The sequence below is a fragment of the Magallana gigas genome, chromosome 5 (genome assembly GCF_963853765.1).
Source record: "Magallana gigas chromosome 5, xbMagGiga1.1, whole genome shotgun sequence".
Lineage (NCBI taxonomy): Eukaryota > Metazoa > Mollusca > Bivalvia > Ostreida > Ostreidae > Magallana > Magallana gigas.
Window position 1 is genome coordinate 27,250,260 of NC_088857.1, and position 14,382 is coordinate 27,264,641.

Sequence of the window (14,382 nt, forward strand, 5' to 3'; positions counted from 1 at the left end):
ATCCAAAGTTGCATATTTTCCTGTATATATTTCAATCAACACATAAGGTCACGAGTATCTTGATTGCTGTAGGTGAAATAAATAGATGGATGCTTGAAAATGATCGAGTGAACAACAATGCACTTTTCAATTTGGAACTTGATGATTTCACGCTCTTAGCCATACAGACTTCTTTAAAAAACAAAAGAAACAGACAAATACATTTTTTCCATTAACCACAAAATTTTAATATCAAATACATATGCATAGTAAAATACAAAGCTTATCCGAGGACATCCGGGTTATTGCAGACATGGAGGCAATGGGCCAGGTGGTCGTGGCACCTGATCTTACAGTGGTTGAGGTGGGTATGGTCTGTGTAGGCTAGAGAACAGTTGGTTGTACAGGGGATGAACAGATTGTCATCACAATCACAGTAGCACTGCTTGTGTTGATAGGACGATCTACAACTCAGGATCATCTCCACGGCCAGTGACGTCATCAGGACACCAAGAAAGACTTTTGCAATCATTTTCTGAACTGAATTAGAATACAGTAATGTACATTGTAATGAAGATAAGTAAACGATGTATAAGCTAAATTGTCCCCACTAGTTTTTGTTGCTTTCATGGATGATTTACATGACCGTTTTTATTACTTTGTGAGCTAATATTACAGTAAAAGAGACTAATTCATTTCGTCGTGAAATAACACACCTCTAGTTTTGCGTAATAGAGCTAATTTTGGTCACATGGAGATCAACGCCCCTTAGTACCGAAAATCAGTGGTGTCAGAAGCAAATTGAAAGTGGGAGGGCTAGACTTAATTATCTGAAATCTTGGCAAGCCAATTAAAATAAGGTTACGGTTATAGTCAGACTCATCCAAGCAAAATAAAAGGCAACTTCCCAAAATTATGAAATACCTAATCCGTGGTGGTAGTTGGGGGGGGGGGGGGGGGGGGGGGGGTGGTAGCGAAGACTACCTATAACTGCAATTTTCAATACCACTCTTAATTTCTTTATTTTCATTTCAATTTCTCAGACGCTGCTAGAGTATTGGGGCGAGGGCAGTTTCGTATTACTTCAGTTTTTTATTTGTAAATTTGAAGAAAAAAAATGTTGGCTGCGAGAAAAAGTGGTAGGAGTGGCCCCTTCCTGATGCTACGTTCCTTATAGTTATGCCTAACTTTGCAAAAAAAAAAAGTGCCCCCCCCCTCCCGGTTCCGACGCCTATGAAAATGAATCTTCAGAATTCAATGAAATAAGAATTATACCTGGTTCTGGAAATAACTGTTTCCGAAGTTCTGCTTCAAGTGGTTAGGGCTTAAGAATGTCGCTTTTGGAACTTGTTATATAGAATAAGATAGCACTGAGTAATCGTCATCGTGGTCGAGATAAGACCGATAACGAGTCGTTGGTCTTGTTGGTCCCCCGGTTCCTTACACATGTAAATGTCCTTACGGATAATGTCCAAATCTGTAAGCTAATAGTATCATATAATGTGCCGCGACTCTGTTTGTTAGCCAAGTTTATTGATATGTTTATTTCAAGGTCATTCTCAAACAGGCACGTAGCTTCGATTTTGAATGTGTGGTGGGGGCAGACTCATCCAAAAAAAATCTTGACAAGCAAAAAAAAAAAAAAAAAGGAGGGGGGGGGGGGAGGTTACTTTAAAAATAATCCTGAAAATAACCCTGACGTTGTTTATTCTTTTGACGAAATACTTAAAGATATTCTACTCTCTTCCGTTCTGTTTGATGTCCAAAATATACAGTTACAACCCCTTCAGAGTACGTTTTGTTATTTTTATTTATTACCTCCTTATTTTTTTTGGATGGGGTTCCAATGGGGGTCTTAAATATAAAGAAAGACGAAACACTCGATCGGAGTTTTGTACATGTGTATGCGATGTAAATGTTGACTGCTCGGGTTTTGCAGGTATGTAAATACGGATATTTTGACAATTTTAATTACGAACGAATATTTTTTGTAAATTAAGGGGTTTTTTTAATGTCGTCTTTTTCTTCCAAATTTAGAGCAATTCCAAATTAAACGCGAGGAATTAATATCCGCGAAAAATCGCAAGAAGCACAACTCGCGGATTTTAAAATCTCGCTTTATTTTTTGGACAGATGTAAACTATTTTGAATTATAATAAAAATTTGGCCTTCACGTTTTTTATTTTTGCGATTAGATGCGAAACCGTTTAATCGCGAAATTAAGTACTCCCGTATAATAAGGAATCTACAGTATTAATTAAGAGTGCGATCTGGATGCCTCGATTGGAAAACAACCGACGCGCCTTTCTTAACTAGTTAAACTGATATAACTGTTACCCAAGTAAAGAGGTTATAAATAATATAGCGACTCAATAAATTTAAATTTTCATGTTGAAATAGAGGTATGTAGCAATAAGCAATGAGAAGCATGTGAATTAGTCTTCTAGAGTGAAATTCCTGCTTCTTGGGGAGCGATTACGTAAAATAACATTGTTAAAGGTGGCTAAATATTATTGTTATACTTTCATGTTAAATACTGAAATCTGATTGGTTTAGACGCAGTTCATAATCTGTTCTATTACCCTCAGCGTTAGCAACGCACTTAGCAACGGGTAACATTACGAATTGTTACATGCGCGAAAATCATGCGCGTACGGTTCGCCTTAGAATTCACGTTATTCCTATCTAAAAGCAGTGATGTTTTCTTTAAAATTAAGACATTCAGTATAACAAAATAAATAGTGCCTGTTTGGTAGGGTAACAGTTGAAATTGACACCCCTCGAAAACCACTGTCAACCTCCGCTTTGCGTCGGTTGACAATGGTTTTCTCGGGGTGTCAATTTCAACTGTTACCCTACCAACCAGGCACTATTTATATAACATTACCTGTTGGTGTCATAAAATACCTATGGTTTGCTCTTAGGCGCTAGAAGAAGCTTATATTAGGAAAAGACATTTTATTTAATGCTTCATTTGGTTTTGTTAAATTGATTTTATATTATTTTATTATTTACATATACATAAATGGATTGGAGAGCAGGTATTGTCCATGTACGTAAGCCTTCTTTTATGCTACCGCATATCCTGATATTTTGGTGCTCTGTGATAATTTTTCAACTGAAATGATTGCGTATCTAGCCCTTTTGGCATTATATATACTTGATGAAAATAGATTTCTAATGTATTATAACAAACGTGTCTCTGAAAGCTGGGACATTTTACCTTTTTAAAACTACAACGTTTTAAAAGACTTTAATCAACATATCTTTTAAAGGGGCATGGTCACGATTTTGGTCAAATTCTGCTTTTCTGTTTTTATTATATACAGTGCATTTCTAATGATCAAATGAAATGAAGCAAGATACAGAGCTCTCAAATCTGTGTCAGGTGAACAAGGCTCTTGCCCCATTTTTGTTTACATAGGTTCAATATACCAATAAAAAATCGTTTTCAAGCTGATTTTTCTATCTTATTCATTTTAAGCATACTAGATAGAGTTCCTAACATTTAACGACACTCATTTTAGGTCTAGAATTGGAATTATCACTTCAACATTTAAAATGTAAACAAAAGCTTTGCAACTCGCTTATAACTCAACAAATGACACTCAAATTTTGGTTTCCTATTAAGAATGTCTTACTGAAGCACAGTAAACATTAAAATCGGAAAAATAATTTTTGACCAAAAATCGTGACCATGTATGAGTTTACTATGACGGTCAACTCTTTACGTCGGTTCCTATTGTGACGTCAGCAAACCCGCGAGCTACGTTAAATGCACAGATGTATTTTGAAAAGAAGATGGTATCAATATGGACCCATTAAAAATTAAAGATGTTTCACTACCCAGTCCAATAGAAGCATAGAAATGGTCTTCTTTAATGGAATAATGAATATTTTCCAAATCAGAAGATTAGTTCAATGTATATGCAACACATGTATGCCTAAAAAGGTAATTTTTTAAATTGACAATCAATATTTATTACTATGTAAATCCTTACGTTTATACATTTTCATGCTGCAGTATAAAAGGATCTTGCACAATGATGATCGCATCCATCATTCAAGGAGATATGTAAGAAAGCTATATAACCTTGCCTTATTTTATATAATCAATTCGGACAATGTCAGAAAAACTCGGTTAATTATCTATTTTTTATGAATAACTGAAAGGATGATGCTACGTTGGCACGTTACCTCTTCGAACATTCATTAGAAAGGAATTAAAATTAATACAATGGTTATTAAATTTAGGAGATAAATGACAGAGAATATTTAACACAAAGGAATATAGTTGACCAACAGTGCTTCATTCCTTACACAGCATTATTGTTAATTATAGCATTTATGTAAATTGTGATATATTTATGCCAGTACCAAAAAATAATAGTATATTCAAAATGTAATGGTAATATTAATTCTTGGGTATTTTTTAGTACATTATATTTAGCTGATCGTGTTCAGTGGTCTATATCAGCCAATCAGAGTGCAGCGTTTAGTCACGTGATGTACCACAATCAACCCACTCTCCTTCCCCTTCAATCAACCCACTCTCCTTCCCCTTCATCACCTTTGTAGTCAGAAATTCATTTTGCATTGTATTATACATGTATGTTGCTGTTGATGTGTGAAAGGCTGTTTTTGTTCAACAATATTTTGTTGTATGTATATTTGGTATATGTAGATAATGTATGCATCTTTGTTTAATCTGGGGGTGGTCATTTGCTCACCTTTTTAGCTCACCTGAGCTGAAAGCTCAAGTGAGCTTTTCTGATCACATTTTGTCCGTCGTCCGTCTGTCTTCTGTCTGTCTGTCCGTCTGTAAACTTTTAACATTTTGAACTTCTTCTCTAAAACCGCTTATCCAATTTCAACCAAATTTGGCACAAAGCATCCTTATGGGAGGGCGAATATAAATTGCAGAAATAAAAGTCCGATCTGTATTCAGAGCGGAGAAAACCTTGAAACTGTAGAAAAAGGGGGGTGCATTTTTAAAAATCTTCTTCTCAAGAACTACTGAGTCCAATTCAACGTAGTTTAGCATAAATTATCCTTATGGGAAGGAAAATATAAATTGCAAAAATTAAGGGCTAATCCTTTTTGAAATCTGAGTTATTACGAAAATAATAATAAAGGAAAGAGCTTCGGGTTCGGCATCAGGTAAAATGGGTAGGCAAGACTTGGCCTGCGCAAAACAAAAGATTGGCAGTTATTAATCTGCCAATCTCAATAAAATTTCAGGATATTTGATGGACCAGTATATTTGTATTCGCTGTAAATATTGCTGCAAAATAATGCGTATTTGGAACTGACGATTGCCGATCTGCCCCGGCTTTTATTTTGCCACGGCCCGGGTTTGCATACCAATTTTACCAAGACTCGTATTCCATGCTTCTAAAACGAGGTTCTTTGTTTAAAGCAGCCATGACATTATACGAAAAAGGGTCGATCTGACTATGATGAATTTGCTTGTTGTGCAACAGTTCGCGTATGAAGGGAAATTTTTGAAACATGCAAAATATATTGGTGCCGATTTTGTAAAGTAAATTGAGGCAAAATATTTCAATGCGTTGACAGTTTTCACACATGACGTTGGTGTTAGCTTGTTCTGATTTTCGTTTCGTTTTCATTATTTATGCTTTGTAACCTGGGAACTATCGTCTGTATTTCGTGATTTGTACGTATCAAATCAAACAGAGACTTCGGTTAACTGTGTACCTGTGCAAATTAAGCAAAATCTGATGTATCAATAAAGTACTGAAATACAATTCATTCTATCGGTAATTCGGCATTATCTTTTGCGTAATGGTAGATTAATGCAATAGGTTTTGTTGAGATGCTCGGCATTTTCTCGAGTTTATTCAGTTTAAATAGAGTTTGATATCGCTGACGGAAATATGTAAGTATGTACATGTATATATATATGATTCAATTCGAAAAAATAAATTGTGTTCTTTATTTGTTATAGTGCATGTTTCTTGTGTTTAATTGTTTACAGTTTCTATTCACTAACCATATTTGAGTGTTAAGCTTCAAATGATAAGCAAGATACAGAGATTTGTTCACAATTCTAAGTTTGTACACAGATCTTAAAAACTAAAGATTAATAAAGTAAAAAAAAATTGTCAATATTTATTAAGAAAATTTTCAAAGTCTGTTCTTCCAGAAACCAACTTTAACAACTTATTGTGTATTGTAAACTTAACCTTTTTTCGTCATTATTACTCCTACTGTACATGTGATCCTTGACTGTGTTTGTGTACATTTGTATAAACTGATTGAACCTCAAATACCAGTGAACTGGTCTTGAGTGAATAAAAGAATTGAAAATCTTAGGCCATTCTTTTTTTTCCATTTTAAATGCTGAATAGGAAATACCAAGTTAAAAATCTTAAGCTGAATGTAATAAACTCATGTGAACAAAGTATGACTCAAACCTAGGCGAACTGTGAGCTCTGTATCTTGCTTATAATTCTACGATTGACGCTGAAATTTTGGTTGAACATTAGAAATTATATATGAATAGGAGTACATGTATGTTAAATACTTGTACAAACAAAATAAAAGAATGATATTCTGTATATACCTACTCTCTGGGGCCCCCTCTTTATACAATAAATAATGTGAAATCTACACCAATTTTGATATATTTTCAGACACGAGTAAATAAAAACGACATCTTTAAAACAGTTTCCATAGTTCTGACACATTTCTGTTGCGGGGATAAAGTAATTATCGCTATTCCTAAGAAAATATCACAGCCGAAAATTATCCTGGTTTGTACGTGAGGTAAATAACAGTCATTTGATTATAATGGAGAAGACAAATTAAATTTTTGAATGTTTTTAATTTGAGGAATTGAGCACATTGAGGTACAATTTTCTTCTTCACATCTATACATGTAGGATTTTTAAAATAAAAAAAAACCCAATTACTATTATATTTATTTTTAAAAATACAATAACAAGTAAACTTGTAGTTGATGAAAAAAAATGTACATACATGTATATGCTCTCATAAATTTTGATCGCTTTACAGAGGGGGGGGGGGGGGGGGGCAGAACGAAAATATAGGGAATTGGAAGTTAACAACTTAACAGTGTACCCCTACCAAATGTTTAGTTTTATACCTTGCGTAGGATTTTCTTATTCTGGTAAAAAATAGTATTTCATGAAGGTAAAATGTCAAAGATTACGTGTATGCAAAAATAAGTGTAAAATTCGAATACTTTACAATATTTATTTTTTGTTATTCTACCGAGGGACCATAATTATGGCACAATATCTTTTGAACGCCCATTGTTGCTCAGGTGAGCGATGTGGCCTCTTGTTATAACTTAGATTCAATGTCTTGTAATTAGTATTTTGACTGTTTGAAGACATTCCCTTATTGTCTGATTTTTCCTATTATCAAAAATAAATGGCAGTATATACACAAACAACCATGTTTTATGGTTTTCTATCAGTCTTAGCCAGATCAACAATATTACATATTAAAAGAAAATACGTGCCTGAGTCAAAATACTATTCACGCAAGAAAAACATGTATTCACAATTCCAGTAATATTGAATAACACCTTGCAATAATTATGACCAAAATAGGTTAAAAGTAATTAATAAAAAAGTTATCAAATGTAAAATCTTACAAAGTGTCATAATAATCAATAAATAATTTTTGCTTCTGGGACGAGGTATATTCTCCCCTGTTTCTTAAGATAATTGATAATTAATATAGAAACTGACAATCCAATTTTAGCATGTCAGAATGTGTCGCATTGATTATAAGCATTCCTCAAATTTTTAATATATCTAAGTGAATTGATGGGGGTGGGGCGGGGGGTCAAGGAAGTTTATAGAAATTGGCTAATGATTCTGTGTTGATAAAACCTCAGTTTGCTAGTATTTAACTTAGAGGTAGCTTCTTAGTATTTTTAAATCAAATCCATTTGCTCTTTTTTAGGAGGACAAAACATTGAATTACTAAAATGTAATGTGAAACTTTATGAGAATATATATATCAAAATATATATATTTGTACAATGGTTCAATAATTTTTCTAAGTATCCTAATGATGCCAATGATATTTTAGTTATATTACGCCGAATTCACTTTTAATCGACTGGGCAACTCTATCGTTGTCATCAAATGTCAAACAAAGTATGATATATTTAATTTTTTTGTTTTTTCAAAGTAATCTTAGCCCATAAACCGAGACATAGAGCAATTGATAAGTAATCATGCACACTTGATCACAAAACGGTATACGTTTTTTATAAAAACTCAACATATTTATGTTTTGATGTTGATAACCCATGCATAACTTTGCATAATAAATACACATTATGCGGCTTTATATCAACAGTTATTAAAGATGCTATCAAGGGCAAAATCGGAAGCAACGTACAAGATATTCTTCAAATGGTGAGTGGTTTTCTCTATCGTATCATCTTTTGTATACTTTACGTGGAAAGAATGCAATCTTGGCGGGATACCTCACGGCTACAGCGCTTGGTATCTAAAGCATCGGAGCGCTACAACATTTAAAGTTCATGTTATGAATACAAATATATCATTTTTTCATAATTCAATAAAAAATAATTCACACAAACAACAAAAACTGTACATGTTTTCCATTTAGGATAAAACTTTGTTTATGTATTTAAAAATATATTTGTATAGCACTAGGCTCCATCAATTGTTAACAGTATATGGGAGATAGGTAAAGTTAGCTACTAGTAACTGGCTACTAGTAACTGGCTACGAGAAGTAATAAAAGCTAGTTACTAGTAACTGGCTACAAGATTAAATAAAAGTTGGCTACTAGTAACTGGCTACTAGTAACTGGCTACGAGAAGTAATAAAAGCTAGTTACTAGTAACTGGCTACGAGATTAAATAAAAGTTGGCTACTAGTAACTGGCTACTAGTAACTGGCTACGAGAAGTAAGAAAAGCTAGCTACTAGTAACTGGCTACGAGATGAAAGAAACTTAGCTTCTAGTTACTTCTTACAGTCCATGTGAGAACACATACCAAGGATTTCTTTTTGTGTTCTTAAGGTGTACATTGCACTATATCACTGTCAATTGACGATTTGTCAATATATCTCAAGTAGCTGTGTATATAGACTGAAGATATATGCCCGACTTGCTAACATCAACATTCTGTCAAGTCATCCACATAATATTACGACACAATTACTCAGATATCTCTCTTTCTGTAGTCAGCTACTTGTGCGTTTCGTAACAAATATCTTTATTTTTTGTCTGTTTTGTTAATATATCTCAAGTAGCTGTATATATAGATTAAAGATATATGCCAGTCTTGCTAGTATCAACATTCTTCCAAGTCATCCACATAATATGATCACACAATTACTCAGATATCTCTTTATGTAGTCAGCTACTTGTGCATTCTGTTATAAATATATATATTTTTGGGTGGTTTTGTCAATATATCTCAAATAGCTGTATATATAGATTGAAGATATATGCCAGTCTTGCTAATATCAACATTCTGTCAAGTCATCCACATAATATTACGACACAATTACTCAGATATCTCTCTTTATGAAGTCAGCTACTTGTGCATTTTGTTATAAATATATATATTTTTGGCGGTTTTGTCAATATATCTCAAGTAGCTGTATATATAGATTGAAGATATATGCCAGTCTTGCTAATATCAACATTCTGCCAAGTCATCCACATAATATGATCACACAATTACTCAGATATCTCTTTATGTAGTCAGCTACTTGTGCATTCTGTTATAAATATATATATTTTTGGGCGGTTTTGTCAATATATCTCAAATAGCTGTATATATAGATTGAAGATATATGCCAGTCTTGCTAATATCAACATTCTGTCAAGTCATCCACATAATATTACGACACAATTACTCAGATATCTCTCTTTATGAAGTCAGCTACTTGTGCATTTTGTTATAAATATATATATATTTTTGGCGGTTTTGTCAATATATCTCAAGTAGCTGTATATATAGATTGAAGATATATGCCAGTCTTGCTAATATCAACATTCTGCCAAGTCATCCACATAATATGATCACACAATCACTCAGATATCTCTCTTTATGTAGTCAGCTACTTGTGCATTCTGTTATAAATATATTTATTTTTGGGCGGTTTTGTCAATATATCTCAAGTAGCTACATAAAGAGGGATATCTGAGTAATTGTGTCGTAATATTATGTGAATGACATGACAGAATGTTGATATAAGCATGTCTGGCATATATCTTCAATCTATATATTCAGCTACTTGATATATATTGACAAAACCGCCAAAAAATAAAGATATTTGTAGCAAAATGCACAAGTAGCTGACTACATAAAGAGGGATATCTGAGTAATTGTGTCGTAATATTATGTGGATGACTTGACAGAATGTTGATATTAGCATGTCTGGCATATATCTTCAATCTATATATTCAGCTACTTGAGAAATATTGAGAAAACCGCCAAAAAATAAAGATATTTCTAACAAAATGCACAAGTAGCTGACTACATAAAGAGAGATATCTGAGTAATTGTGTCGTAATATTATGTGGATGACTTGACAGAATGTTGATATTAGCATATCTTGCATATATCTTCAATCTATTTATTCAGCTACTTGAGATATATTGACAACACAGCCAAAAAATAAAGATATTTGTAGCAAAATGCACAAGTAGCTGACTACATAAAGAGGGATATCTGAGTAATTGTGTCGTAATATTATGTGGATGACTTGACAGAATGTTGATATTAGCATGTCTGGCATATATCTTCAACCTATATATTCAGCTACTTGAGATATATTGACAAAACCGCCCAAAAATATATATATTTAAAACAAAATGCACAAGTAGCTGACTACATAAAGAGAGATATCTGAGTAATTGTGTGATCATATTATGTGGATGACTTGATAGAATGTTGATATTAGGAAGACTGGCATATATCTTCAATTTATATATACAGCTACTTGAAAAATATTGACAAAACAGCCAAAAAATAAAGATATTTGTAACGAAACGCACAAGTAGCTGACTACATAAAGAGAGATATCTGAGTAATTGTGTCGTAATATTATGTGGATGACTTGACAGAATGTTGATGTTAGCAAGTCGGGCATATATTTTCAGTCTATATATACAGCTACTTGAGATATATTGACAAAACCTCCAAAAAATAAAGATATTTGTAACGAAACGCACAAGTAGCTGACTATAGAAAGAGAGATATCTGAGTAATTGTGTCGTAATATTATGTGGATGACTTGACAGAATGTTGATATTAGCAATTCGGGCATATATCTTCAGTCTATATATACAGCTATTTGAGATATATTGACAATTGATAGTGATATAGTGCAATGTACATGTTAAGAACACAAAAAGTAATCCTTGGTATGTGTTCTCACATGGACTGTAAGAAGTAACTAGAAGCCAAGTTTCTTTCATCTCATAGCCAGTTACGAGTAGCTAGCTTTTCTTACTTCTCGTAGCCAGTTACTAGTAGCCAGCTTTTATTTAATCTCGTAGCCAGTTACTAGTAACTAGCTTTTCTTACTTCTCGTAGCCAGTTACTAATAGCCAGTTATTTTTGTCTTTATCGAACCTCTGTTTTTCGTTAACGATGTGTAGACATTTTTTGTTTCCAGATATGCTCAGTTGTTAGTTAATGATGTGTGGACGTTTCTGTACGGTCTTCTGTTTCCTGTAGGTCCGGAGTAACTTCCTGGGCTTCTCTATCTCCGTGGTTGTCGGTCTCCTTTTCATCATCATCTTCCCAATCGTCGGCTGCTGCTTCGGTTGCTGTCGAGTAGCCTGCAAGGCATGCTGCGCTCAGCCTGCCGAAGAGGACCCCAGTGTGTCCTGTAAAAAGGCCATCTATGGAACCATTCTCTTCGTGATTGTGGCATTCACCGCGTAAGTCCTGTTTCAATAATCTCCCGTTCGTGTGTTGAACAAAGAAAAATTTAAATATTTTTCATTAGATGGTGCATATATTCTAACCTTTGAAAAATTTAATGCTGTTTATTTGAATATGAATATTTTAAATTTCAAAATTATATTTAATTGGATATATAGAAGGTTTTCTTTAGCAGTTAAATATGACACTGATTCATAAGTTAATATTGTTTGGTTTAAGAATACATAGTCTTCTCTCTTAATTAGATAAATTTATAATTGATTTAAGTCGGTACCAAATCAATATTTCATTTTATTACCTATAAAAGCCGCCGATTTTAGCTTGGCTTCTCGAAATCAGACAATATATATAAAGCTGTTCACGGCAGTTTTACGGGAGATGGGCAGGAATATCAAGCAGAGTTAACAGACTGTGAGACAGTATGAAAAGGTAAACCTTTAAACAAATTGAATTCGAACTTTTGTAGCTAATCTCGTTTTTAATAAAATTTATTTTAACAAAAGAAATAACCCGGAAGAAGTCATGTTGTATATTTTATTTGTTAAGATAAATTACATGCATTAGGAAGGACACTATACTGATTGATATAAAGTGCTGTGTGTGTGTGAATATATATATATTTATAGATATATTTATGTGTGTACATTTTTTTTCTGTCAATGATAATTTGATTTACGGTGCTGAGGAATGATTTTAACTCGCGTCGGTTTAATGTTTGAAACTACGAAAAGGAATTATAATAATGTTTGTAAAATAAAATTTAGATATTATTGTAGAAGATTGTTAAGAATTAATTTCAATGGTTGGAAGCAATTATTTTTTACAAGGTCTATGGGTTTATTTTGCAGATACATTTTTACCGCAAGCCTGGTGATTGCTGCTTTGCTAGTATGGGTTAACAACATTAAATTATCTTGGAAATACGATTCAAATACCAACCAAAGACCCAAGGCTTTACGTGTTGCTGGCATACCGAACAATCAAAAACAAGTTCATCACATCTTTTATCTCAAAGTTCATAAAGCCGGAAGTTCAACTGTGCAAAATGTGTTTCTGCGGTACGGAATAGACCGGAACTTGACGTTCGTTGTACCAAACAACAGTAGCGGATACCGTAACGTAATCAGTTGTACAGACACTGCAGTTCCCGGATATAATATCATCCCTCCTCCCAAAGACAAACATTTCGAAATGTTGTGCTTTCATGTTTTATACAACAGAACTGCTCTTGATAAAATTTTGCCAAATGATACGAAGTATGTTGCAATTGTTCGTGAACCTTATTTACAGTTTGATTCTACACTTCGCTATTTCAAACCCGTTTTTGGAGACGGTCAAAATGTTAGTACCTTCCTAAAAAATCCCCATTTGTCCAAGAACCAAGACGTGAGAGGGTCATTTACAAATAACAGGATGGCTTTTGAGTTTGATTTTCCTGAATCTCTGTTTAGAGACTTTAACTCACATAAAATTCAGGAGTATTTAAAGAAACTAGATGAAGAATTTGATGTGGTCCTCGTGAACGAATACATGGAAGAATCAATTGTTCTTTTACGAAGAATATTAAACTGGAAGGTCAAGGATGTCATATTTTTGATACTAAACAAAAACAACGTGGTACATACAGTTGATAATACTGAATTAGAGAAAAGACAATTGTATCGTCAATATGCGAAGCTTGACTATGCTCTGTATGAATTTTTCTTTGAAAGACTGTGGCGGCAAATAAGTATCTTTGGACAGGATATATTTAGAGAAATTTCTTATTTCAAGTCACTGAGAAGAACCGTGGAGAACTTTTGTTTAACCGATTCCGGTCCGTTCATCTTTGTACAGAACTCTACGTGGAGTGAGTCGTTTCGTGTATCCAGGAAGGACTGTAATGACATGCTGCGACGCGAAACTGACTATGTAGACATGATATTGCCAATACAGTATAAATGAAATACGCAAAGGCATAATCAGTACAATATTAATATTTTTGAGACATCAAGCCCTCGCAAATAAACTACACCAAAGCAAAGGCATCTGACATCATTTAACATTAGTTAAATTATCTCGTGTTAATACACACACACACACACACCGCCTATCGGATTAGGAAGGGGTACAATTTTAAATTACGAGAAAAGCTGGTAACAGCAGGTGCTTGTGACTCGTATAACAAACACAAAAAGCAAAAATAAAATCAAACATGCATAAAACTGAATATGTAGATACCAGATAGCTACACTATTTTATACTCTGTCCCAAGTTTTTACTTCCACCACTTTTTGCTTGATATTTCAATAATAACAAGCATTCTGAGAGTATTGCATAAGCAATACACGTCCCCTACCGGTGTGTGGAAATTGTGAAAACAATGCACTGTTATGCAGAATATCGAACCCGAACATTAAAAATTTGGAATATCAAAAATTAATTTTCTCGAAAATTTGTCAACCAGACGCTACAAAAGTGTAA

The 14,382-nt window shown here is 33.6% G+C and overlaps 1 protein-coding gene and 1 long non-coding RNA gene across 3 annotated transcripts; one reads left to right on the plus strand and one right to left on the minus strand.

The window, feature by feature from the left end:
- Nucleotides 1-298: 298 nt before the first annotated feature.
- LOC105330932 (uncharacterized) lies at nucleotides 299-1,394 on the minus strand. Its single transcript, XR_004598024.2, has 2 exons — nucleotides 1,255-1,394; nucleotides 299-519 (listed from the first exon to the last, which is right to left on the minus strand). It is a non-coding gene; the product is annotated as an uncharacterized lncRNA (long non-coding RNA).
- A 2,156-nt stretch (nucleotides 1,395-3,550) lies between these two features.
- Nucleotides 3,551-13,947, plus strand: LOC117684155 (galactose-3-O-sulfotransferase 2-like). 2 transcript variants are annotated; one of them, XM_066084890.1, is made up of 5 exons: nucleotides 3,551-3,931; nucleotides 8,341-8,399; nucleotides 11,710-11,915; nucleotides 12,227-12,348; nucleotides 12,768-13,947. In XM_066084890.1, exons 4-5 carry the CDS (start codon nucleotides 12,341-12,343, stop codon nucleotides 13,861-13,863), a joined length of 1,104 nt encoding a protein of 367 aa, XP_065940962.1. In that variant the 5' UTR covers nucleotides 3,551-3,931; nucleotides 8,341-8,399; nucleotides 11,710-11,915; nucleotides 12,227-12,340; the 3' UTR covers nucleotides 13,864-13,947. The 2 variants fall into 2 exon arrangements, with proteins under 2 accessions (XP_065940962.1, XP_034311054.2); XM_034455163.2 differs by lacking the exon at nucleotides 3,551-3,931 and having other exon boundaries at nucleotides 7,950-8,399.
- Nucleotides 13,948-14,382: the final 435 nt, after the last annotated feature.